General features: G+C 40.6%; 2 protein-coding genes across 3 annotated transcripts; one reads left to right on the plus strand and one right to left on the minus strand.

Moving 5' to 3' along the window:
- Window positions 1-1,947: 1,947 nt before the first annotated feature.
- Window positions 1,948-12,041, plus strand: LOC124134727 (atrial natriuretic peptide receptor 2-like). Its single transcript, XM_046499770.2, has 10 exons — window positions 1,948-2,112; window positions 4,134-4,283; window positions 4,899-5,067; window positions 5,285-5,437; window positions 6,621-6,744; window positions 7,080-7,148; window positions 8,235-8,409; window positions 10,144-10,242; window positions 11,044-11,135; window positions 11,551-12,041. The coding sequence occupies exons 1-10, from the start codon at window positions 1,953-1,955 to the stop codon at window positions 11,605-11,607; spliced, it is 1,248 nt and encodes a 415-aa protein (XP_046355726.2). The 5' UTR covers window positions 1,948-1,952; the 3' UTR covers window positions 11,608-12,041.
- A 767-nt stretch (window positions 12,042-12,808) lies between these two features.
- Window positions 12,809-27,254, minus strand: LOC124134750. 2 transcript variants are annotated; one of them, XM_046499790.2, is made up of 14 exons: window positions 27,128-27,254; window positions 26,099-26,297; window positions 24,628-24,773; window positions 23,663-23,819; window positions 22,314-22,450; window positions 21,651-21,831; window positions 20,880-21,034; window positions 20,235-20,367; window positions 19,332-19,456; window positions 18,525-18,711; window positions 16,110-16,258; window positions 15,066-15,183; window positions 14,074-14,195; window positions 12,809-13,706 (listed from the first exon to the last, which is right to left on the minus strand). In XM_046499790.2, exons 1-10 carry the CDS (start codon window positions 27,153-27,155, stop codon window positions 18,680-18,682), a joined length of 1,293 nt encoding a protein of 430 aa, XP_046355746.2. In that variant the 5' UTR covers window positions 27,156-27,254; the 3' UTR covers window positions 12,809-13,706; window positions 14,074-14,195; window positions 15,066-15,183; window positions 16,110-16,258; window positions 18,525-18,679. The 2 variants fall into 2 exon arrangements, with proteins under 2 accessions (XP_046355746.2, XP_048238459.1); XM_048382502.1 differs by lacking the exons at window positions 12,809-13,706; window positions 14,074-14,195; window positions 15,066-15,183 and adding an exon at window positions 15,398-15,419.
- Window positions 27,255-27,332: the final 78 nt, after the last annotated feature.

The following is a 27,332-nucleotide window of genomic DNA, read 5'->3' on the forward strand; positions in this document are numbered from 1 at the left end:
TGCATTTGTTTCTAACTTAGAAAAAAAAGTTAAATCATAATGGATCCATTTTGAACAAAGTTCAATGATCAAGACTCGTCCATTATTTTTCACGAACGCACAATTTGGAAGAGTTTCTCAAATACTAAACTTCTCCCCATTTAACACCCATGTTTATATACAGCAGCTGAAACAACCCAGGTCTGAAATGTCAAAACAATATGCGCGGTTATATGTGAAATATATTAATTTATTACTTTTCGTTCAACCTTTGGGGTTAATGAAGTACTGGACAATAACTTTCATTTGTGTGACCCTACACTTTAAGTGAGTATACTACATCCACAAAAATGAAAAAAGGAAAAAGTACGAGCCACAATATGATTACAAACGCGAATAATGTTTACAAGATAATGTCAATATATGTGGCATTTAGGTGTTGAATCATAATGAGTGATTTGGACTGGTTTATTTATCCGATAGGACAGGTATCATAGCCAAAGGGTAATAATTCAAATTGGCTTATTCAGAATGAATATTTCGTCAGATACGCGACTTGAACTTGGAGAATCTGGCACGGGTTCATGGAGCTGTTTTTGAAGCTGAGGACAAGTACTTGATAACGGAGTTCTGCCAGAAAGGAAGCCTAATGGTAAGAAGTTTCTGTTTCATTTTCCTGAAATAAGGTAATGCATTGAGTTGGGTTTAACGCGCTTTGAACAGTATTCCAGTTATATCACGGCGGCTTAGCTTAACGTGGGAGGAAAGTCGAAAGTGATGCAGGTCTCAGACGTTCACCACTTTTATGAAACCCACAAGCACGGATATGGTACTGACAATTGCGGCGCCCAAGACAACTGGGCCACCCGTGTCCCCTTGTACATTTATATAAATGATCTACTTTTATTCAATGACAGGCAGACACGTAGCACGAATGACTTGTTTTTTATAAGCCATGGCATGTAAAGCATAGTTGGATTATAATATCCTTAGTCATAAATGTCCTTGTTTAGAAACGTCACACGATGTATGTTTCAAGTCTTTGAAAGGTATTTAGAAGTGATACACATAAGGAAGAGAATACAACGTTTCGGAGTATATGCTTACTCCTTCATCAGGTGAAGGAGTAAGCATTTACTCCGAAACGTTGTGTTCCTCATAAATGAGAAGGTGACATCCATAATATTATATTCTCTTCCTAAGGTGTGTTTCCTTTTAAAATCTATATTTGTCGAGGGATTAAATGTTTAATTTTTCTAATAGGATATAATTGGAAACAGCGATGTTAATCTGGATGCTCAGTTCAAGTTCTCACTCTGCACCGACATCCTTAAGGTAAAAAGTACTCTACCTGATATATTATGAATAAAAGCGACAAAGGGTGAATATACAGAGATGGAGTATATGAATATACATGTATAGAGTATATAGTTTTGTCTTTACGCTCTATGATGCAATTTATTTATTTCTGCGAGAGACCTTGTAAAATGTGTTAAATTTGGAAATGATATTAACTTTCTTTAGAAAATATATGCTTCTGCTATATTTCATATTGTACTACACATGTACCATGAGTATTGACACTGGTCCAAGTACACGCTAGTTGTATCAATGTTTTGTTGTTTCCAACGCATTGCGGATCGATGTGATACAACTAATATATCAATAGCATGTTATATACCATCTTCTCGAGGTAAGAGCGGCCACTAGCCTTTTTATAAAAGTCTTGTTTCCACCCTTGCCACACCCAGGCCACTTTCCTGTGCTAAATATGATTGGACTATCGCACATATCGATATGTAAACTCTTGATGGGTAAGGGAAACATAAACGGAAAAAAAATATTGCTTGGTTTGCCAATCAAATGCCACAGAATCACTTGCAATTTATTTATGAGATATTACATCTGAAGAAGAAGGATTGAAAGACATTTATGATGCAGTAATGACTTCTATGTGTTCATACAACCAGGGCATGTGTTACTTGCATGATAGCCCCCTGAAGAAGCATGGCCGGCTGACCAGCAGTGTGTGTTTGGTGGACAACTGTTTCTCTGTAAAAATAGCAGATTACGGACCGCATCAGATATTCAATCAACTCAAGCCGGACTTCAAATCTCAAGAATTTAAAACAGGTACAGCATTTGGTTACAATGTTGAACAGTAGGTTACCATGTTGTTGATGCTATTATTATTTTAATTCAGCTAAACTTTTAAAATGTTTTATGCTGGACATTTGGAGGACATTTCCTAATTTGCATCAATGACAATATTGATGTACGATGCAATTCCCTATTTTTCTCAGGTGAACAATTGATGTCCTGTGCCCGTGTTTGTGACCGGTGTCACTCACCTTTTCGCGAACACCTGTTCATACTGATTCTGAAACACATGCTCATGACTTACATTGGAGTTGGAATCGTATTATTATGTACATATTAAAATTAAAAAAATGCAGCAAAGAGGGTTTGGGTGATCCTGGCACAGTCAGGCTTGTTGCCCCCTCTTCACGCAGCCCAGACAGCGAATGGGACTTCTCCCAGGAAGCGCTGCCTAGTCAAACCCACCCAGAACATTTCGGAGAATATTAGGACTCCCCAACACTGCAGCCATCTGCATTACCCAGATTGTCAGGAGGGCTGTATTCCTGGTAGCAAACCCGGGCACACTCCCAATGTCAGTCAACAGATTGGGAGGTACCAAACCTAAGGCACCGAGAACAATGGGGAGTCGGACAACTTGGTACTTGGGATGCAAGGTTGACATTTCGAAAGCGAGGTCTGCATGTTTGCCATGTTTTTCCCGAATCTTGTCAATCACACAACTGTCAAAAGGGACAGAAAAGTCAATAAGATATATGATTTCATTGGACTTAACAAAAAGGACAAGATCTGGTTTGTTGGCCTGGATATGTCTGAGGCTGTATACGTGCCTATTAAAAAACGCCCATGACGCCCTCTACATATTCTGGGTCAAACCATGGATGGACCTCTGTGTCAAAACAACAAGCATGGCGAAGACGGTAATAAAATGATCGAGCCATACCATCATGTCGCTTAAGCTACTGTGTTTGTGCCAAAGCTGGGCATCCACTGACAATGTGTTGGATAGTCTCATTAAATTCATTACATAATCTACATTTCATATTTACATTTTGATTCAAAATCACACATTGACGGTTTCGAGTGGGAAGTGACTGGTCCTGAGCAGCAAACAGAAAGCCTTCTGTTTCACTTTTCAGGCCAGCCGACCTCATCCACGCGAAGGACATTGCAGAGAAGCTGACTTCACTGCACATAAACTCGATGCAGTGGTCGTTCTGATAGCATCTCCTTGAAAAACTGAGTGTGGGCCGACTTGATATGGCACTTCACTTGAATGACACTCATTTCTGTACCGTCCAGCAGTACAGAACCACCAACAAAATCAACACCGACATTGAGATTATGTCCCACATCCTTGGCTCGTTTTCGAAAACTGTGGAATGCCTTGTTTTCATCACGAGTCTTGACATGCTTCACAAGAGGATCATCAGACAAATAAATGTGTGTAAAAGTGCACAAAGCAATCATGAAGAGCCCCAACGTTAATCAAACCACGCCCTCCCATAATGATTGGTAAATATAAGCGTTTGAGGGAAGAGCGAGGGTGGTGGGATTTGTTGTCTGACTTGAGTCTCCGTGTGGGGGTGTCAATATTATTATATAATAATATCATTTTTATTATTGGTATTATTATTAACGATTCCCGATCTTCGTACGTATCAGGATGTTTGCTTTTGTCGTATTCTGCGCTACACGTACAGTAGCAATCAATACCGTCAAGCATATGTGTCATTGAAGGATGGTTTACTGTGCGTTCCACCCTCATGGTTAATATTGGATATACGTACAGTTTAAAACGTGAACGATGGCCATCGAAAAATTGGTTTTGGTCATGAATTAAAGACGAACGCCTTAAGCGTGAAGAGTTAGGTTTAAATAAAGTCATTTTAGATGTGTAATTATGATATTAAAATTGCACGTCAACAACCGGAATAATCAGTTTTGATTGTCTGACGAAACGGATTCTACTAGGGGTAAAAGGCAAAATAGTGGTGAAAATAATATGAATGGATCACTTAAATTCTTCATAAAGTCACTTGTTCATTCTTCAGATTGTTTATGGCGTGCCCCCGAACACCTGCGTGCCAAGGATCTACGTGGAAGCAGAGAAGGAGACGTGTACAGCTTTGGAATAATTCTACAAGAAGTGTTTTCGCGAGATTCACCTTTCGGAAACGAGACAGAGACACTCGGCATCGATGGTATATCTATTTCATTTACTCCACAGTTATTCCGTCATGTTATAACGGGTGGCCCAGTCGTCTAAGGCGCTGCAATACGCCGTGCAAAGTTGCGTCCCTTGGGCACGCCAGAAACCTGTGATTATTGGTTTGAATCCCGGTTCTCCCCGTTTATGTTTCTAGGTTTGTCAGCACCAAACCCTGGGTGGTTGGTTCCGCGAAAGTGGTTAACGTCAGAGACCTGCATCACTTTCGACTTTCTGAGTGGCATATAAACTACAAATGTAAACTATGAAACTCAAAAAACATTACATTCATTGTTGATATTCCCTGATTTCTTGTGATGTGATTAGCTCACCGTGTTACAACCAAGACGAAATATAGCTTTGCCGAGTTTCTCATATTATCGGGGCGGTCGGGTAGCCTAGTGGTTAAAGCGATTGCTCGTCAAGGCGAAGCCCCAGGTTCGATTCCTGACATAGGTACAATGTGTGAAGCCCATTTTTGGTCTCCCCCGCTGTGATATTGCTGGAATATTGCTAAAAGTGGCGTAGAATCATACTCAATCACTCTTCTTTAATCAGTCAGAAAGACGCCACGTCCTATGTCTTATTTCGCCATGTTCTCATCTTCCAGTTGTCCTATCCAAGCTTAAACAGGGAGGTAGCGATCCGCTGAGGCCGAGGTTTGATGCACCATCCTCGTTGGATGCAATCAAATCCCTGATGGCAGAGTGCTGGGCCGAAAATCCAAAAGAAAGACCTCAATTTGTGACAGTAAAGAGGGTTCTTAAAGATATGGCGGCGTACGTTTTTAAACTACCAATTCTGCTTGATAATAAAGACATCAATATCCTTATACATGTATTCACAGTTATTAACGCAATGGCGAAGCACGTAACCGATGATGTATATTATACTGCCTTCAATGAAGAATCTTGCAGTCGATAACTACAGACTTAAGGCATATACGTCTTGCTTTTAGTCATCAAACTGAGGTTCAGTTAGCAAATTATGTTTCAGACGTTTCGGTGCATCTGGCAATTTCTTCGATAACCTTCTTCGTCGTATGGAGCAGTACGCTAATAACTTGGAGAAGCTTGTGGATGAGAAGACCCACCGAGTCCGGGAGGAGAAGAAGAGAACGGATGAACTCCTCCATCAGATCATTCCAAAGTCAGTAACAGTGAAGGGGAGACAACACATTGCACCAAACGCTACTTTACCAAAACCGTATCATGAAAACACACGTTATAGAAAGCGTGACTGTAATGTATAACATCCATTTGATTCATGACAAGCTGACATCTTGTTTCTTGCTAAGCTTTTGTGAAGAACGCTTGCCCTTGAAACTGTAAGGGACATTATGTGTATCATTGTCATATTCAACTGTATTCATTATGATATATGGTAATTGTAATCGATGTAAACTGTCGGGCAAAAGAATGTGTATACTTGAAAATTGGATTTGATCAAGAAATTTCAAACGTTATCAAAACTTTATTAATCTGATACAAGCCAATCTAATAACCATTTCTTGTTTTTAAGCCACTGTCAAACATGGGTGTCCGGTAGTCTTGTAGAAAATGATACGGAAACACCTAGAGTTAATATATATGACATGTGTTCTGTATAAAGTAAGCGTATCCTGCCCCAACGGTGGCATCCGTGTTTGACTAATTGGTGTAATATATAACTCTATTTTTAAGTCATTAGTTGTATATGGATTTAAAGTGTCATCGCCAATGGTTTAACCATAGCGACGAGAGCAAGTAATAACTTAAACACAAAGTTATATATTAAACCAATTAGTCAAGTTGCCCTGCCATCGGTGGGGCAGGATACGTCACTTTATCGAGTGTCATCACTATTTGATAGTGATTCATATGCGCATGCTCATGATGTACTCGGAATCGTACAATCGACTCTTCTTTTAGAGATTTCTTATGAATTTGAAAAGGGTTTTGTCACTTTTATTTCGCAAGGGTTTGTGAGTGAGCAATATTCTAGCAATATCACGGCGGGGGACACCAGAAATGGGCTCCACACATTGTACCCATGTCGGGAATCGAACCCGGGTCTTCGGCGTGACGAGTGAGTGAGTATGGTTGGTTTTACGCGCCTTTAGCAATATTCTTGCAATATCACGGCGGGGGACACCAGAAATGGGCTCCACACATTGTACCCATGACGGGAATCGAACCCGGGTCTTCGGCGTGACACGCGAACGCCTTAATCACTAGACTACCCGACCGCCCTTGTTTCGCAAGGTATTCATAAAGGACTATACATACAAGAGGGGTTGTTTTTGACCACCAAACATGTTTTGTAAAGACTTAAGTACTACTCATTATTTCAGGTCTGTTGCTAACCAGTTAAAACTCGGCCTGAGAGTAAAACCTGATTCATTTGAGTCGGTAACCGTGTGTTTCACCGACATCTGCGGCTTCACCACACTATCGGCCAGATCAACACCAATGCAGGTAATATCTTATCTCACCTTACACATTAAAGTCGGATTCTGATTGCTTAGACCTTTTCAATTATTGTCATGTACGCTTCTAACATGTTAAGTTTCCCGCACGAATTGCCGAACTGTTACTTTACATTTGCAACATACCAACCGCAATTGTGTATCTCGAATTAATGATGCAAGATGCATTCTCCGGATATTTACGATATTTCCAGAATGAAATAGACCCAGGGGGAATTATTCAAAGTGTGTTTTATTTCTCCTGTTAGATAAGTGCCTAACTGTGGTAAAACAAGATAAACCTCATTCAAATAGTTTCATTCTTTTTATCAATGTTATATATAGATCGTTGATCTCCTAAACGACTTGTATTCCTGCTTCGACGACATCATCGACGGATACGACGTTTACAAAGTAAGTGGATACCCTGAGAACGCGTTTATGCTATCACATATTGTGTACATATGTGAAATCGGACCGCCACCGTTGGGGGGGGGGGGGGGGGGGGGAGGGGGGGGGGGGGGTAAAGGATAGAGCCTCTGTCCAGAGAGCGCGGAAGGTGAATGGTTCAATCCCCTGACCACGTCATACCAAAAGACGTTAATATATGCTACTTGTTATAACCCTGCCTGGCGTTGGACAGTAACGGGATGAAACAAGGACTGGTCGGCTCGGAGTCAGTATCACGTGGGGTGTTTATGTTAAACTGCGGCATGGTATCTCAGAAGGCTAGCACCATCAAATCACCTAAAGTCCGGAGAAGTACAAGTAGCCACACACACACAAACTCGTATCATTTGTTAACTACGTTTCATTAAAGTGTGGTTGCTTGTCTTCATATCCGTAAATGTCCAATTTCCGAGTTTATAATAACCTACTACTATCATATTTGTGCCTATCGATGCTTAAAAATGGAAATAAGTATTTTAACTTAATGTGGATTAGTATTCTTCTCTTTCTTTTGTGTTTTATTGGTCAATCCCAATGGGGGATTCTTTCCAACCATATCACGAAAGTATTGAATTATGGATTTATTATTAGAATAATATCTATCACTTTAATATCCGATAGAAAACATGTCGTGTTACACAGCAAAATGAACTCTATGAAAAAATTAATTCCATTACCTCTTTGCTCCCCTTAGTCCTACCAGCTAATCTCTGGAGTGAATCTAAGTGAGTGAGTGAGTATGGTTTTACGCCGCTTTTTGCAATATTCCAGCCATTGCGGGGTCACCAGAAGTGGGCTTTACACATTGTACCCATGTGGGGAATCGAACCCGGGTTTTCGGCGTGAAGAGGTTACGCTTTTACCACTAGGATACCCCATCGGCCTGAGTGAATATCAGACTCTCATTGTTTATAATTGGTATGTCAGCACAATACGGTTCTCGTAAGGGTTCCCCATATGCCTAAAGGTCTAAGTATACAACCTGTGAGCTTTTAAACGAGCCGTTAATTACAATTAACTCATTCACTTACGATTATTGTATCCTCGCAGGTGGAAACAATTGGCGATGCCTACATGGTCGTCTCGGGATTACCAGTACGGAACGGAGATCGCCATGCGCCCGAGATCTCCCGAATGTCCCTGTCTCTCCTCCGTGCAATAGACACCATCAAGATCCTACATTTGCCGGATGAAAAGCTTCGTCTCAGAGTTGGCATTCATTCTGGTGAGAAATCCTTGATTCTATTGGCATTGCAGCTCTTGCTAAATACCCGGCTCATGCCATAGTTTTAGGTTAGATTTGTATTTAATATCCTAGAATACATCATGTAAATAATGCTTATCATCCGGAAATATTTAGAATATTTTTACATATGAAATATAACCCGACCGTCGGGCAGGGGGATTTGAAAATCTGGCAGCCCGAGTTGAAATCAACCCGTCTCGGACGGTCGGGCAGGCAGGTATTTCGAACACTGAATATATGCATACAAATAGCAATGAACGATCCAGAACGCATTATCTTCAGGTGGTACAGTTTAAAGTGTTCCTTATTGCCATTTAGAAATATAGCTAAAGACCTAACATCGACAAACGTTAGTTGAATACTATAAGGATAACGCTATTTTTCAGGGCATTATCATTTGCAGAAGACCGAGGGCTTCTGGAAATGATAATGCCTAAAAAGAGCGTTACCGTTATTATAGCCAAAATGGATGGAATTTGTTATCAAATAAAAAGAAACAAGAATATCGGTTTTGAAACATTTACTGCAATCAACACGAATGTCACTGACCCACTTTAACACATATTGAAACGTCATAGAACAAACCAGATGACGTCATTATTAAACGTGACGTCACTTTCCCTACCCTATGACGTCACCTAACAACGGGCTTGATAATGGCCCGTCATCAAGCAATATGAGGGCATTATCAAGTTACAGTGGCCCGCTCATTTCTGATAACGTGCTGGCGGTTCAATGATAATTCAATCCAGTTTAGCTATAATGTACTGTAAACTTTAACAAGGACATGTTTATCGCCCCAATTTCTGATATTTATGTTTATATTTATGTTTATTGAGATACATGTTTCGAAGTTTTTATTTTATTTCCAAATGACAGGGTATTATTAAATATTATGTCTATAGTTCTCATTTCGTTGTATTTATCAATTATTAGTGACGTTTTGTATGTGTAATCAACCAGTGGTTGCCATGGCATTCGTCATTTTTTGTTGTTTGGTTACTATAAATGATCCTTGATGTCTAGCTTTACTTTGTGCAGAGTTGCGTCCCTTGGACGCACCAGAAACCTGTCATGTTTCTAGATTTGTCAGCACAATACCCGTGCTCGTAGGTTTCGCCAAAGTTGTAAACGTCTGAGACCTGCATCACTTCGGGCTTTCCTTCCACATTAAGCTGACAAGCCGTGATATAACTGGCGTACTGTTCAAAGCAGCGTTAAACCAACTCACTCACTCACTCTCTGAGTATATGTTGGTATATGTACTGACTTTAGAGATATTTCGATCGCTTTATACAGGGTTCGATGGTAAAGATATGTCTGACCATTGAGTAGTCAATCTATCGGCATGTTCATTCACAGATCATTTCTAAAGTTTCAAATTTGTAATTAATTTTTCCACAGACAAAACATGTATTATGTAAGCTTCGATCAGCAGTTTATTTTGCGGTTTCTGTTTGTAAAGTGAAGTTATAAACACATACTTGTCATATTATATGGTCGGAATCGTACATTGGACTCGGGTCCAAGGCGCCGCGATTCACTGTGCAGATAACTGGAATGCTGTTAAAAGCGGCGTGAAACCCAACTCACTCACTCGCTCTTAGCAACAAGAAGAGATTGTGGAAAAGGGGTTTACATACATACATGTATATTTTCAAAGTAAGATAAATTTGTCTGCCTTAATCCGTAAACTCTTTTACTACTGTTCAGGTTCTGTGTGCGCCGGCGTCGTAGGACAAAAGATGCCACGCTACTGCTTATTCGGCGATACCGTTATTACTGCCTCTCGGATGGAATCTCACGGAGAAGGTTTGTAGTTATTTTCTTGTATTTTAACGTTCGTTCGTTCGTTCGTTAGTTAGTTAGTTCCGGGGTTGAATAGGTCTCCAGCAGCCCATGCTTGTCGTAAAAGGCGATTATGCATGTCGTAAGAGGCGACTAACGGAATCGTCCAGTAGAGTTGAGGCAAGCTCGCTGACTTTGTTGAAGCATGTCATCGTTTTTCAATCTAGTTATAGAGAATACCGACACCAGTCTAGAGAAAATGGGCATCGGCCTTAGAGAACACCGGCCACCGTATCCGGATATAACGGCCAATATATCATGTGCATTGCCCTCATGATTACGGGGGGCACGGGTGGCCCAGTCGTCTAAGGCGCCGCAGAGTTGCGTCCCTTTGGCACGCCAGAAACCTATGATTGTGGGTTCGAATTCCGGTTCGCCCCGATTATGTTTCTAGGTTTGTCAGCGCCATACCTGTGCTCGTGGGTTTCACCGAAGTGGTAAACGTCTGAGACCTGCATCACTTCGGGCTTTTCTCCCACATTAAGCTGACACGCCGTGATATAACTGGAATACTGTTAAAAGCGGCGCTAAACCCAACTCACTCACTCACTCATGATTACGATAAAAACACACTTTGCATCTTCTTTGTACTTTTTTAAAGTCTACTTCATTCACTTTTTTTATGCCTGGATGTTGCTAACTTAACTATAAGGCCTAATCTACAGGTGACAATGTTTCAGTTTGTATTAAATCATATTAAAGTTTCTTCCATGATTGTTGTTGAAAAAATAACATTTGTGATTTTTCTTTCCTCCAATTCTACAGCCTGTAAAATCCACATAAGTGTGGATACTAAGAATATCTTGGATCGATGTGGCATCTTTATCATCGGGTCGCGTGGAAGTATTGAAGTCAAGGTGAGTCTAGTACGAGATGCTTCAGATAGGACTTTCGTTCAAATGCGTTGAACATGAAAACTATGATGGTCTAAAGCATACATACTGGATTCGATGTATAACATGTAAAGGTATTAAACTAATATTACGATAATTGTGGATAGACAACATGAGTTGAGGTGAAATGGGATTTCATAGTGCCAGCCCACTGAGATACCATACCATACATGAATACTACACTCAGACACAGTATACGGCCTCCGAGCCGAGGAGTCCTTGTTTAAGCCAGGTCACAGTCTTAGAACGTCTTTTGGTATGACGCGGCCGGGGATCGACCCCCCGACCGTCCACAGGGTCACGGAGGCGGTCGCCAGACAACATGAACAAGATGAAGGTGTGTGGTGTGGTAGTACATACTGCTACGTTTGTGTTACAGGGCTTGGGATCCATGAACACATACTGGTTACTTGGGGAGAAAGTATGGAACAGATGACAGCAGACTTTGAACGAATGTGGATGGAAACAGGACTGTTCTCCATATTCGAATCGACTAAGTCTACAGTGAGCCACGGGTTGGAATCACGAATATTGGCATCAAGACTGTATCATTGTATTGTTCTTTTTATTGGGCTAACCATATTGTATTTTACCTTCGGAATAGCTGGCAATGAATACGAGTAAACCTTGTATATAATACCTGGCTCTTACTGACTTAGTATATATGTATGTTCCTCTGGTCGAGAAAGTATCACTAACATATACTTGTTTATTTTACTACAAAACACTTTATTTCCCACCCGTCTGACATGGGGCGAGCGAATCACTACATTATCACGTTAATGTGTATAAATATACAATTTCCTCCATGTATAGAACGGAGGAGTTTATCAGGGTGAGGTTCTAAGTGACCTTGTCCACCATCCGCTGCTCTTTTTTCTGAATCTTGAAGAATGATGAAGATGATGCAAACTACCGTTAAGGCTGTCGATATCACAACGTGTACGTGTGAAAGCAGTTACGGTTGTAAGGCATTTGTATAATAAATTATTGTGTGTTGCTTAAACATGCATTGTAAGTTAAACATGCATTGTAAGTTAAACATGCATTGTAAGTTAAACATGCATTGTAAGTTAAACATGCATTGTAAGTTAAAAAGCATTGTAAGTTAAACATGCATTGTTAGTTAAACATGCATTGTAAGTTAAACATGCATTGTAAGTTAAACATGCATTGTAAGTTAAACATGCATTGTAAGTTAAACATGCATTGTTAGTTAAACATGCATTGTAAGTTAAACATGCATAGTAAGTTAAACATGCATTGTAAGTTAAACATGCATTGTAAGTTAAACATGCATTGTAAGTTAAACATGCATTGTAAGTTAAACATGCAGACCTGGCATAACCAAGGATTGTCAAGAGATCACCAAATCTCGCGTTCTCGCGATCTCGCATTCTCGTGTTTTGGGCATATTTACCTCCTTTCCAAAGGTCGAGATCGCGAGAATGCGAGATCGCGAGAATGTCCCTTACAGTATTCGATAGAAATAGGGTGCCATTTCTTTCAAACTAATTTTTGTTTCTTTTCCTTTGGATTGCACGTTATCAATACTTGTTTTTCGGGGATACTGATAGAGATCCATTTCTATATGCATAATGTAGAGCATTTATCAACTATCTTTGAAGATCCACCCTTATATAATTTGTTTTTTTGTTGAAGATGAGTTTCATTTCATACTGAAATGTCCATTATATTTGAAATTAGAAAGAAATATATGAAACTCATATTGTTGGAAACAAACCTTTTTTATTCAAACTTGTCCAAGAACTAATGTTACTTACAGAAAGTAAAAATGTTACGTGTATGTAACTTGGGAACGATTCTGTATCATGCAAGTAACGTCAGATGTTAGTTAAAATAAGTATGTGTATTCTCCATTTGAAACTTTTAACATGTGCTTAATCATTACTATATACCCTACACAACTTGTCTGTTTGAGGGATCAGTGTTGTTTTTTCAACAGTATATTGATATACTGATATGCTATACAACATTAAAGTAAGTAAAGAATTAAATTGATTGTTAAAAGGGGACAATGGACTTCTATTATAACAGAATTTTAAAAAAATAACAATGGGTATTATTGTAAAATAAGTAGCTAATCCAATGCACTTGTTTCAAGGACGGAATTCTTCATGATGCACATGTAATATGCACTACATTTAATATATAAACTATTTCAAATGTAGGCCAGTTATTAGTGTTTACATTACACTACTCCACTGGGTGTCACAGTAACAACATTATTTATATGTAGTGTTAAGGTAGATGAAAACGAACACTGAACCGGATCCGGAATTGTTAATGAACTAATTCATGATCCCAAAAGATCTAAATATCGTCTTTAAAAGCTTCGAAGGTACATAATTAAACCCTAAAATGAAAAATTATTTTTGAAGTTTAACTTGGTATATTAAATGTTTTATCAGCATTACATGTATACACAACTAATCGAACATTGATATTGTCACATATCATCCGACCTCAGGACGTGTCATCCAACGATATAGGGGATAGACACTGCGTGACCAACTGAAATAGAAACATTCTACTGTTCAGTTGTATTATTTAGTGCGAAAATAAAATAAAATCTTGCGATCAGAGTTCTGTAATTTAGTTTGGCGGATCCCAAAAGTCCTTCAAGAATTGTACTTGTTGTTGCTCTTGTTACTCAGACACGTCGATCAATAAGTGCAATAATCTTGAACGCGACGTTACACCAAACGACTTTACCTCTTGAATTTATATTTGAACTGAAAGCCCGTGAAAGATACATTTATGCTGTCAGACAGATTGGAGCATCATCGGATTACAAGCCTGGTAGCGACACCCGGAAAGCGAGTATCAGTGCCAAACCCTTTGTCTCAGATGATATTATTTGTAAATATTGATTACGTACACCTTTGGCAGCGATCGTTGTCGGGAGCGACGATGTTGTTGACAGCAAGGAACGTCTTCACAGCCTCGTCACCACAGTCAGACATCATGGTTGTAGCGACTATGTCAACATACTTGCGGAAGCTGGTTAACAATGTCAATGTTTCTTTAGTTTCGTGAGTGTTTAAACAAACCTCACCTGGTAGAGCGAAATATCTTGATAAGAGAGATACTACTAATTCATATATCTCATTAAAGATCAGTTAATGCACGAATAACATGTCAAGCTGTAGAGGGTGCTTTTGATTTTTCGCCGGTTTGAAACTATTTCAGTTATATCACAGAATGTCAGCTCAGAGACATACAACAGTGATGTGAACTGAAGAGTAAAATAAACAATACCTTTCAGTTCATTTTATCTTATATTGGATTTTCATTTGAAAATACTTTAAGTTAGAGATATTATATCCAAACGATCAACTGTACTGGCGCTTAGCACTCAAAGAATATTTCGAGTTTGTTATATATTTTTTTTTAAATTGATTAAAAAATTTAAAAAACGAACAATACATAACTGCTGATGGGTATCTTGGACATTTGCTCTTTGAAAATCAATAAATCTGCTTTTTCGCCAAATTTACATTTCAAAGACGGTAGGGATCACATGGTTGCAAATCCATGTCTTATCCGAGCCTTCATTGAACCAGTATATTTTTACACAAAGTTACTGAGCCACAGATTACTTTTTACAAACTGTTGCAGGAATGAGTGATGATTAAATACAAACTGGGTCCACAAAGCGATCTTAGTGCTACAACTGTCGTCATTTCCATACTTTACTATGGCCTTATGACAGCCGTAGCGCTAAGATAGCTTTGTGGAACGGGTCCAAGCTGCAAGTTGCATGCACAGAATGCGAGTCACAGATCGTCATACATTGTAGCATTTGCATATGATATTCACTGTTCTTAGGAGGTTCTTGTATTCGCTCGGACACCTTTTTCGTCAACTCACCTACATATCATGGCCTGTATGTTTTGTTGATACGAAAGGTTATAATCGTGGGCCATTTTCATCCACGCAGTCTCGAACATATCTTGGGCTTTGGGTGCCACACACGACGCATTATAGGCTGTGGGGACAGAGAGAATTTGTGAAAGGGAAATGTCTCATTGATGTTACAGGACAGACAACACAGGGGTCTGTAAACACATCTGGGGCTTTGGGAGCCACACACGACGCATTATAGGCTGTGGAGATAGAGAGAATTTGTGAAAGGGAAATGTCTCATTGATGTTACAGGACAGACAACACAGGGGTCTGTAAACACATCTGGGGCTTTGGGAGCCACACACGACGCATTATAGGCTGTGGGGACAGAGAGAATTTGTGAAAGGGAAATGTCACATTGATGTTACAGGACAACACAGGGGTCTGTAAACACATCTGGGGCTTTGGGAGCCACACACGACGCATTATAGAGAGGGAGACGTGGATTTCTGGAGAAATAAATCCAGAAGTATTTGTTAAAAACGCCTGCAAAAAATATAGTACTACTCATTCAGTCAAAAATAAAATGAAAACAGGATATGATATTTTAAATGGTATTTTATTTTGAACTATACAGTTATTTGTGTAATTATTTGCGAAGGGTATAGGTTGCTTATACAGAAGGCCGATTGTAAGATCAATAGAAACGGCTCTTGAGAAATTGTTGAGGATATATAAAACTTGCCTGATAATACATGCTATCAAACGGTTTTAGATATTGAGACTGATATATGCTGGAAGTGCTGTATTATTGCTTCCCCGGTCAATGGATTAGTGTGCGCTCGATATGTCATTCTCAGCTCTCTGGGGAGTATAACTGTCTGGAGCTAGAAGGTCAACGGTTACATTACCATCTCATCCTACCTGGACAGAGGCATGTTTAGAACAAAGTCGATTTGCCCACGGAGACTGTAAAATTGTCTTGGCAACAAAATGCAAACTGTATAACGTTCTAAGGTTTCAGTTTTAGGCTTTCCCTAAGGATATAGTTACTTATTATTGACAAACCTCTTATGAAAACGCATTTATACTGGATTGCGAGGTCGATCTCTGCCTGTAGTGGAAGGACAGGGATCAGATTGAACCAGGTGTGATACACACAGTTTCTGCTGATGGCTTTCACACACTGAACAGCTGCAGCCAGGGACGCTTTGTTGCTGAAGTGCAATGTGCATTACGTTAGAAGGATACTCTGGTTTTCTAAACTTGTACAATTGTGTCGAATAAGAGAAAGTTATCTTAAATTTCAGTAATTCGGTTATATGATCATTGGTATCATTCAGTTTAATCGTATCAAAACAGTACAGCTCTTCATGTGGTTTGTTTGTTTGTTTGTTTGTTTGGTTGTTTGTTTGTTTGACGCCGCACTCAACAATATTCCAGCTGTATGACGGCGGTCTGTCAGTGATCGAATCTGGACAAGACACTCCAGTGATTGATATAATGAGCATCGATCGATCAATTGGGATACGACGACATGCATCAACCAAGTCAGCGAGCGTGACCAGCCGATCCCGTTAGTTGCCACTTACGAGAATAGTTACGGCAATCATGGGTTGCTGAAAAGTTATTCTACCCTGGACCTTCAGGGATCTATCACGTTAGTGGTAGAACTACACATTAGGACTATACATTGTAAATTCATGTGCCATCAGTATAAACACTGCCCTGTACATGTACCGACAAGTTCATATGATTCGCATATATACCTCAGTGTGTGCAATGTATCTGGGACATCACGGCTATATGACGTACATACCTCAGTGCGTGCAATGTATCTGGGACATCACGGCTATATGACGTACATACCTCAGTGCGTGCAATGTATCTGGGACATCACGGCTATATGACGTATATACCTCAGTGCGTGCAATGTATCCGGGACAACACGGCTATATGACGTACATACCTCAGTGCGTGTAATGTATCTGGGACATCACGGCTATATGACGTATATACCTCAGTGTGTGCACTGTATCTGGGACATCACGGCTATATGACGTATATACCTCAGTGCGTGCAATGTATCTGGGACATCACGGCTATATGACGTATATACCTCAGTGTGTGCAATGTATCTGAGACATCACGGCTATATAACGTATATACCTCAGTGTGTGCAATGTATCTGGGATATCACGGCTATATGACGTATATACCTCAGTGTGTGCAATGTATCTGGGATATCACGGCTATATGACGTATATACCTCAGTGCTTGCTGTGTATCTGGGATATCACGGCTATATGACGTATATACCTCAGTGTGTGCAATGTATCTGGGATATCACGGCTATATGACGTATATACCTCAGTGTGTGCAATGTATCTGGGACATCACAGCTATATGACGTATATACCTCAGTGTGTGCAATGTATCTGGGATATCACGGCTATATGACGTATATACCTTAGTGTGTGCAATGTATCTGAGACATCACGGCTATATGACGTATACACCTCAGTGCTTGCTGTGTATCTGGGATATCAGGGATACATGACGTATATATCTCAGTGTGTGTGTGCACTGTATCTGGGACATCACGGCTATATGACGTACATACCTCAGTGCGTGCAATGTATCTGGGATATCACGGCTATATGACGTATATACCTCAGTGTGTGCAATGTATCTGGGATATCACGGCTATATGACGTATATACCTCAGTGTGTGCAATGTATCTGGGACATCACAGCTATATGACGTATATACCTCAGTGTGTGCAATGTATCTGGGATATCACGGCTATATGACGTATATACCTTAGTGTGTGCAATGTATCTGAGACATCACGGCTATATGACGTATACACCTCAGTGCTTGCTGTGTATCTGGGATATCAGGGATACATGAGGTATATATCTCAGTGTGTGTGTGTACTGTATCTGGGCCATCACGGCTATATGACGTATATACCTCAGTGCTTGCTGTGTATCTGGGATATCAGGGATACATGACGTATATACCTCAGTGTGTGCAATGTATTTGGGACATCACGGCCATATGACGTATCTACCTCAGTGCTTGCTGTGTATCTGGGATATCAGGGATACATGAGGTATATATCTCAGTGTGTGCACAATTTCTTTATTACAATTAAGAGCGACGTTCCGGTGTAGGTTCTAACACCGTTATCAAGCAAGTGAAACGTCGACAACACCGAAACGTCGCTCTAAATTGTAATAAAGAAGTTTTTTATCCATTAATTCTTATCCTTACTCATCCTAGATATATTGCACGCACAGATCAGGATATCAGGATATCATATCATTACATGTATATATATACGCCATATATGTTTCCCATCCTCAGTACTCCAACTTCTAAATGCCTATCAAAGAAGATATCTAGGATGTGAAACATATATGTATATACTTCAATGTGTGAAACGTGCCTAGGATGTCTCGGACATCCGCGTATACCTGCAAGTGTCCGCCGATGTCTGCAGCACCACCAGTGCTGGTATAGTATATGCCATCTCTGAACCTGTGATGAGGCTGGGCAATGTAACATTGTACATCCCCGGGACCAGACACTGTCTGTACTTTGCGTGGAGCTCACCAATGTCTGAACATACTCATGGATCTGTCACAGGACCGGGTTTTCCATCTACATGTACAATGGTATGATTGGCTGATGTTTACTTCAATACAGATCGCTTCAATACAACTGTACGTTATGGTTTTTATACTCTACTCTATTGAACATGTTAATAGCTGTTCCCAATATGTGAGTGCACGATGACAATTTAAAGTAAATATGACTCCACAGAATAAGCAGTCTCGATTATCCGACGAAACATATTTCATTGGACGTAAACAGCAAAATAGTACAGTAAACTACGGTTATAACGAACTCAACGGGACCACTAGTTTTAGTTCGTTATAACCGCAGTTCGTTATAAGCATATATACAGCATAACTGCAGCAAATAATCGGGACAAAAAGTAAGTTCGTTACATCCGTCAGTTCGTTATAAGCGTGTTCGTTCTAAAGGTAGTTTACTGTATTGCAAATATATGAATGGATCACTGAAAATCAGTGATGACACCAGGTTCGCGAAAAGGGTAAGCATGTCCTGCCCTTCCGTAACATCCGCCACTCACTTAAAAAAGTATGTATGTAGCCTGGCAAGGCAAGGACGAAACAGGCTAATCCTTACAACCACTAATCATGATAGATATTGATGTCGGGGTCTTAATGCTTAAGGTTTGAATTGGCCCCACTTACCCTCCGTGGCACACTGGCTAGGCTTCATGTTCTTGTAGGCGTCCGCGAACCTCTCAACGGTGGTCATCTTTGGCTTGCATACTTGTAGGACTTTCTCCGCACAGTCCAAAGATGCGCTGTACAATCTTCGAACAACACAGTTGATGTGAATATAAAATGTGGCTATAATATACTTAACGACACTTTCGTTGAAGAATGTGTGCTCCGTTACACTAGTTGATATAAGCTCTTGGACGATCGTAACACCCCTACTTGAACACTGACATACGACAGTCGTAACGATAAGAAGGGTTTGTTGAAGTGGCCACGGTTTTCTTCCGGACGTATTTGGTATCTAAGCCCAATATGATACGTCATTAAAGGGAGTTATTATCAGTATAGATCTATACTGACCACTGGATGTTTACAACAGGTTAGTCTCATCCCACTTCTGAGAGGTGTCTTGTTATCGATAGTGTGGAAATGACAACGTTGATGCTTACTCTCGGCAAATGTTAATAGCTCAAGGAATGCTCATGGTCAGCTCTATACTGCCTGATTGTGTTCATTTAGTGCACCACTTACAGTGAGAGTAATGCCGCCATAGGGCTATATCCATTGAATATTTAGTAGAGAGAGAGAGAGAGAGAGAGAGAGAGAGAGAGAGAGAGAGAGAGAGAGAGAGAGAGAGAGAGAGAGAGAGAGAGAGAGAGAGAGAGAGAGAGAGAGAGAGAGAGAGAGAGAGAGAGAGAGAGAGGCAACGTAACTACGATGTCAAAACTAACCTTCTCTATAATCTTCTTTCACGCCAAGCAAATATCTCTTAGTTTCATTATAGTCGAGATATGGCTGAAATATTGCCGATGTGACTTTAAATCTTAACTCACTCACTCACTTAGTTTTCTTATATTCTTAGTCTACTACCTGCACATTGTAGTACTTGCTTTTCCAACCCCATGAGTTTCCACAGGCTGCGATAGCCAGGTCTTGTATTCCTCGTTTACACAGCGAACCAAACTGTCTTCCACAGAGCTCACGCAGCTGGCGTTGTAGGATCCTAGGCAAACATGGTTATAACATTATGATTATATACAGTATTTTTGAAATCACACCCTTGAATATCAAATACATGCCATCATTAGTATATTTCCGTAATAGAGAGAGATCGTGTTCCAAGATGTAACAATTGTTAAAACGAATAATGATTTCTTATAGGCAATGCAAGTTCAGTGGACAAGCTATGAGTGTCTATGTGAGCACCTCGTGCACGTATACATAATATTCATTTAATGTCAAATACAGGTGAAAAGATTTTATGGCAATCCAGGACTCAGATGGTACTGCCTGGCGCTCGCATATAAGGGGATAAAACAAGGACTGATCGGCTCGGAGTCAGTATACTGTGTCTTAATAGGGTATCCAAGGGTTACTTCTGTCAAATACCAAATCGTTTCTGTTTTTTCTTAGTCATATACTTGTTCAAATATTATTCAGGCACCGTATTCGCAGGGTTGCACGTTAACATAACAAACATAGCATGGCATAAACTTACAATTCACATGAACTCACCGGACATGTAAGCCTCACAAATAACCGCCATTCCGTCCACTACGTCATTTCCGGTATGGAAGTAATCCAGCCAGCCTTTCGACCTGTTCCGGTTGAGACACTCAGCCGATATCGCAGTGACACACCGTGCAGCCAGGCTGAACTGCCTTCGTTTTCTAAACGCAATAAATCCGATGTGTGCAATGGTGTTAGTGGTAAAGACTCGGTATGCTCACCTGTCTCGTTAACATTTAGTTTTACTATTGCAGTGATTCGAAAAGGAAAGTTCTCCAATATTATACACTTTTACGGTGTTCCTCTTTTGTTTGACGCACACCCGCATCCAGAGAACACACACCACTTTTTGAAGTACACTCATCATGTTGAAGTATTAAAAAAAAATATTTTGGCCTACAAACGCAAATTTCCCGAATGAAGTATTGAATTTATTCAGCCTTTTAAAATATAATTTAAGTGCACCCGACACCTTTTCAATAAAACTGTATCCCACTTTGACAGATATACGAACATAAATACCCCTGTCGTTTTTAACATATATACGCCTCATCCTAGTACAAATAGAAGCAGCAAACACATTTTAATAATAAAAATAATGATGATGATGATGATGATATCTGTCAGTGACATTAAATAATATTATCCCTGCTTTATACATCGTGATTTTAATGTGGTTTTGTGTGGCTGTGAAAATCTCTTTACATAGAAATTGAGCTATTATTTAATACGGGTAATGTTTGCGACACCCCTATTAATGATGGACCATTGGTTCACCTGCACATCTCTGGAACATCTTGAGTAAAGAAGACATTGGCTGCATTGATAACTATGTCCGCATCTCCCTGTGGCACAGGGAACATCATCCCCGTGATGTTGTAATACCCAACACACTGTTGGAATGCAGCGTGGACATTCTCCATGATGCCACAGTCGACGGTGGGAACATAAAAGGCATCTGGAATTAACAATATATCGAAGTTAACGGGTCATTCAAGCTGCAAATACTCGTTATATACCTAGTATACATATTCTCGGTAACACCATGCTTCATGCTGTTATATAAAACTGCGATTACGAAATGTTACATTCGTTTCGTTTTATTAGATTTGGTAAAATACCAATGTTTTGAAAAGAGGTTGACGTTATTTTTCAATTAAAGTTATCCTCTAATCTGTAAGTTATACCAGCACCGTAATGCCTAACAACACAATACGCTTTTCAGTTTAAAGATACAATGATGTGAAGTGTAGTGAAAGACTAGAATTACAAATATAAGTAAAAACAGACAGTTGGGTAGCCTCGTGGTTGAAGCGTTTGCACGTCACGTCAAAGACATGTTTGAGTATCATGTGCGAAGCAGTGATATGGTCGGAATATTGCTAAAAGCGGCGTAAACTCAGTCATCATGTCACACTGTAAAGAGACACACGCATTTACCATACACGTTCACTGCGACAGAATCTGATACGTCTGCAGCATGGGAGAAACCCCCACAAAAATAGGAGCCAGCATCACTGTCCTGTATATTGCTGAAGACAAGGATAGACGATGTCCCCATATCAGTGACATGAACTCTGAAATAGATAAAACAACGTAGCAGGCATGCACTCTGAAACAGATAAAACAACGTAGCAGGCATGCACTCTGAAACAGATAAAATAACGTATGAAGCATGCACTCTGAAACAGATAAAACAACGTAGCAGGCATGCACTCTGAAACATATAAAACATAGTATGAAGCATGCACTCTGAAACAGATAAAACAACGTAGCAGGCATGCACTCTGAAACATATAAAACAACACGTCAGGCATGCACTCTGAAACAGATAAAACAACGTAGCAGGCATGCACTCTGAAACATATAAAACAACGTGTCAGGCATGCACTCTGAAACAGATAAAACAACGTGGCAGGCATGCACTCTGAAACATATAAAACAACACGTCAGGCATGCACTCTGAAACAGATAAAACAACGTGTCAGGCATGCACTCTCAAACAGATAAAACAACGTGTCAGGCATGCACTCTCAAACAGACCAAACAGGCATAAACATGTCAGGTACGTAATTATGAGCAAAAAATAAAGCAGGACATCGATAATGATTTCATGTACATTTATCAATTTGGTTAACAGGAAACTTCTGCAAATTTAGCATTTGATTTCTTGAAAATAACTCTATGACTGAGTTCAAATACATTGAGATACAAACATAACTATCTCAAGTTCATGATTTCTGAAGATGATTACAATACGATTGGGACAGGATGGAATGCAATCAACCAAGTCACTGAGCCTGATCACCCGATCCATGTAGCCGCAACTTACGTTATCTCCAGCCTCTTTCAGGATGTTAATATAACGTACGAGCTTTAAACCTATTTACCGGTATTTAAATATTGACGACTCCCTGAATACTATTCGATCTCGGAAATGTCGGACAAGTCGGACATTAACAGGGGGGTTAAGAGTGTCTTTTTCCGTGCATTCTCGCATTTTGCACCTTGAATTTCTGTACCGATTGTCATAACTCACCCACAGTGGATGCAATCGTTCGGCCATAGCATTTATCTGCGTTGTCCAGCAACAACTACGGGCAACAACTCACGAGACACTTCCCTCTAAAAATAACGTCGTCCAACTTACAACGCCATCAAGATATGAGAATGTCCACAATGGATACCCATGGGCAGGGTTAACATTCTAAATGGCAAAGCATCTTCTATCAACAAGACTATTCTTAATAACGTCCTAACGACCTCCCTTTTCTTCGATGTAACATTACCTTCCCTTTGTATTGTTGATGACGTGGTAGTTCATGTCCGTCCAATGGAAGACAGCCCCATCCCCGGGCCCCACCCCTGCACATGCTAGTCTCAGGGTGCCGCCTCTCTGCTGGTGCACCTGCCCCCCTGTCGGGATGATCATCGCTGAGCCAGCGCCTAAGTGTCAAATGGTGGCTGTTTAGAGGCTATAAGAACATTCTACTATTGAGGAAGTGAGTCAGTGACCTTGGGTTTAAGTCCGTTTTGAACAGTATTTCAGTTAAATGACTACATGTCGGCTTGATGTTGAGGGAGGCCACAGGTCCTAGACGTTTACCACATTGTGAAACCCATGAGGTCTGACATGCTTCTGAAAACCCAGAGGCATAATCCGTGGGGAATCTTGCATTCGAACCAACGATCGTCGGTTCCTGACACGCATAATGGATGCAATGCTCCATCGTGGAGCTGTAGTTATATCCAGACAGAGTTGTATCGCAGCGTGTCAGCTTACTGTGGGAGGAAAGCCTGAAGTGACGAAGGTCTCAGACGTTTACCACCTTGTTGAAACCCACGAGTATGGGCATGGTGCTGACAAACCTAGAAGCATAATCAGGGCTAACCGGGATTCAAACCCACGGTCATAGGTTTCTTGTGCGCCCAAGGGACGCAACTTTGCGCAACGAATTGCGGTGCCACCATTGGCGTTTGCTGCTTAAAGAGTGTACTCGTTTAAAGACCATTATTGACATGATTCCGTATTCACATAACAAGTACAATAACTTATTATAAATCGAAATATGTACATGATCTCGTTGAGGCTTACAATACAAATTTTAAGGTTGTGGTGAATGTTGAATCTATTTTTCCGAGGCAAAAAGTTAACTAATTGTAAAAGTCCATTTTTCACATGGAACTGGACAGTTACAGTTAGTCAACTCCCTTGCCTCGGGTAGATGGTTGAATTCGGTGTTTCAGTAGTTACGTTTGAGATGAAAACACGTCTCAAGTTGAATCTTCTTGAGTTCATCAAGTTTCTGGCCAGAGTAGGTGGTTCCTCCCCCTGCACTCGGACACTGTTCCGCAAGGCTGACCACACACTCTAGAGCCTTGCCCCACGCGTCAAGGTTGCTGTCGGGCATGTAAACAGAAGCTTGAGACAAAGGCAAACGAACAGACTGTAGCTTCAAGCACATGCCAAAGTAAGTGTTTGCCTCACCCACACCCCACACCCCCACCCCCTCTTTCCTCAACGCACACAAGAATTGTCGATTGACATTCAAAATATGGACCAATCGTCCAAGGCGTCAGTACTCTCTGTGCTGAGTTGCCAGTGGCTACGAATCCTCCGCAGATTGTGATCTATTGTTGGTCAAAGCCATACCTCTTCCCGTGTGTTTCATCCTGATTTTGGGGTACGGGTTGCCCAGTCGTCTAATATGCCAGAATTCGTTGTGAAGGGGTGTGTCCATTTGGCGCTCCAGAAACCTATGAATGTTATGTTTCTAGGTTTGTCAGCACCATACCCGTGCTCGTGGGTTTCAATAAAGTGGTAAATGGCTCAGACCTTCACCACTTCAGGTTCTTTCCCACATCAAGCTGACACGCCGCGATATAACTGGGATACTGTTCAAAGCGGCGTTGAAGTCACTCACTCACTTACTCACTGATCAATTCTTACTTTCCTCTGTATGTGATATTTGTTTATGTTTGAAGAACATACACAGATGTATTTATTCAAGAAATAAACGACGAGTGGGAGCATCATACAATAAAACACTACAGGGAGAATAAACCGTGATATATCAACAATTTTACAGCCTTTCTGTGGATGTCAAGAAAATGTACAAGCTTACAAAACGTTTACCCGTATTTAAATACTGATGACTCCCTGAATACGGGCAATGTCGGCCAAGTCCATTTGATGTACAGGGGATTACATTTGGTATTTCCTGGTTATTCTCACATTTTCGCGTCGATTATCGGTATCCGATTATTATATCTCTCCCGCATTTGAATGCGATTATCTACGTAACCCAGCTACATCTATGGACAACAACTCTCAAGACATATTTTCTTGACAACAATTAACGACGTCATCAAGTTTTGAGCGCTTGTTCGAATCTCTAGAAATGACGTCGTGATAGAACAATGATTTATCGTGAAATAATCCACGCTTCGTTCTTCATTGTTCTTTGCGATGTATCGGGTACCTATCATACATTGGTACATAACTAATCGAGGTACATATGAAAGTCAGCAATATTCCAGCTTAATCGTGTAAACCAGGCAAACCAGTGATTGATACCATGAGCAGCGACCCGTGTCATCGGTGCGAGCGAAACGCGATCAGCCACGTCACAGAGCCCGACAATTCGTTCTGATTTCGCAGTAGAGTACTGGGTCCCTCTGGGGTGAGCACAACTAAATAAAGGAGGAAGAAACCGCAAACCAACCTGCACATAGTAGTAGGGTCCGCCAAAGTCAACACCGTCGTCAACGTTTCCACAACGTTTTCGGCCGTTACGTTGACGCCATTTGGTAGAGTAAACGTTATATTGTTGTCTGTCAGACATTGTGCGTGTTCAGCAACAAACTGTGCAGGATCCGCACACGGAATGCCAAAACTGAGTCGTGCGAATATGCTGCCGAAAACTGAAAGTTAAGTCGTAACGTCATTGTTACATTGTTCCACCATGCCATAGATACATCAAATGCATTGGCATTTGTCGCGTATAGTGAGTGAGTGAGTTTGGTTTTATAACCCCGCTTTGAACAGTATTCCAGTTATATCACGGCGTGTCAACTTAATGTGGGAGGAAAGCCTAGAAGTCTTTACACTTTGGCGAAAGCCACGGTTATTTTTGTTCAGGTGAACACTTGACTTGCCTTTGCATGAAATTTGTTGGTATCTTTTAATTTTCATAAGAATGAGATAATGATATTTATACTTGTCATTCAATATAATTCATATGACAAGGGGGCACGGGTGGCCCAGTCGTCTAAGGGGCCGCGATTCGTTGTGCAGAGTTGCGTCCCTTGGGCACGCCGGAAACCTATGATTGTGGGTTCGGAATGTGGGAATCCCGGTTCGCCCCGATTATGTTTCTAGGTTTGTCAACACCATACCCGTGCTCGTGGGTTTCACCGAAGTGGTAAACGTCTGAGATGTGCATCACTTCGGGCTTTCCTCCCACATTAAGCTGACACGCCGCGATATAACTGGAAAACTGTTAAAAAGCGGCGTTAAACCCAACTCACTCACTCATTCACTCATATGACATCTTTGCTACTAGGTGTAGGCCCGTACATGCGTGTGATGTATGTTGTTGTGTGGACATTGACGTATATACGTAAATTTATGTTCTATGCCAGTCCCACTTGTGCAGGTATACAATCAATGCATGAAATGCATGGGTACGATGTGCAGGAAACGCTTTTGTCCCAGATGTGGGTAAATATAAGTGATTTGATCGTCTACTTACTTACTAAGCACGAGACAATCTGGACCATTTCCACGCACGTCACCAAGAACAGTTGACCTCTGACAGATTATAGCTTAAACCTATTCTTATAAATATTATGAGATAGCGGAACCCTGATAAAATCTACAACAGTCTGTCATGTGCGCACATGCATGTATAGCTTGACTTTCTGCTGTATGATAACGCCCAGGCGCACCTCTCTAAA

This window comes from Haliotis rufescens, unplaced genomic scaffold, assembly GCF_023055435.1.
Source record: "Haliotis rufescens isolate VD_foot unplaced genomic scaffold, xgHalRufe1.0.p SCAF_4, whole genome shotgun sequence".
In the NCBI taxonomy this organism is placed as follows: Eukaryota; Metazoa; Mollusca; class Gastropoda; order Lepetellida; family Haliotidae; genus Haliotis; species Haliotis rufescens.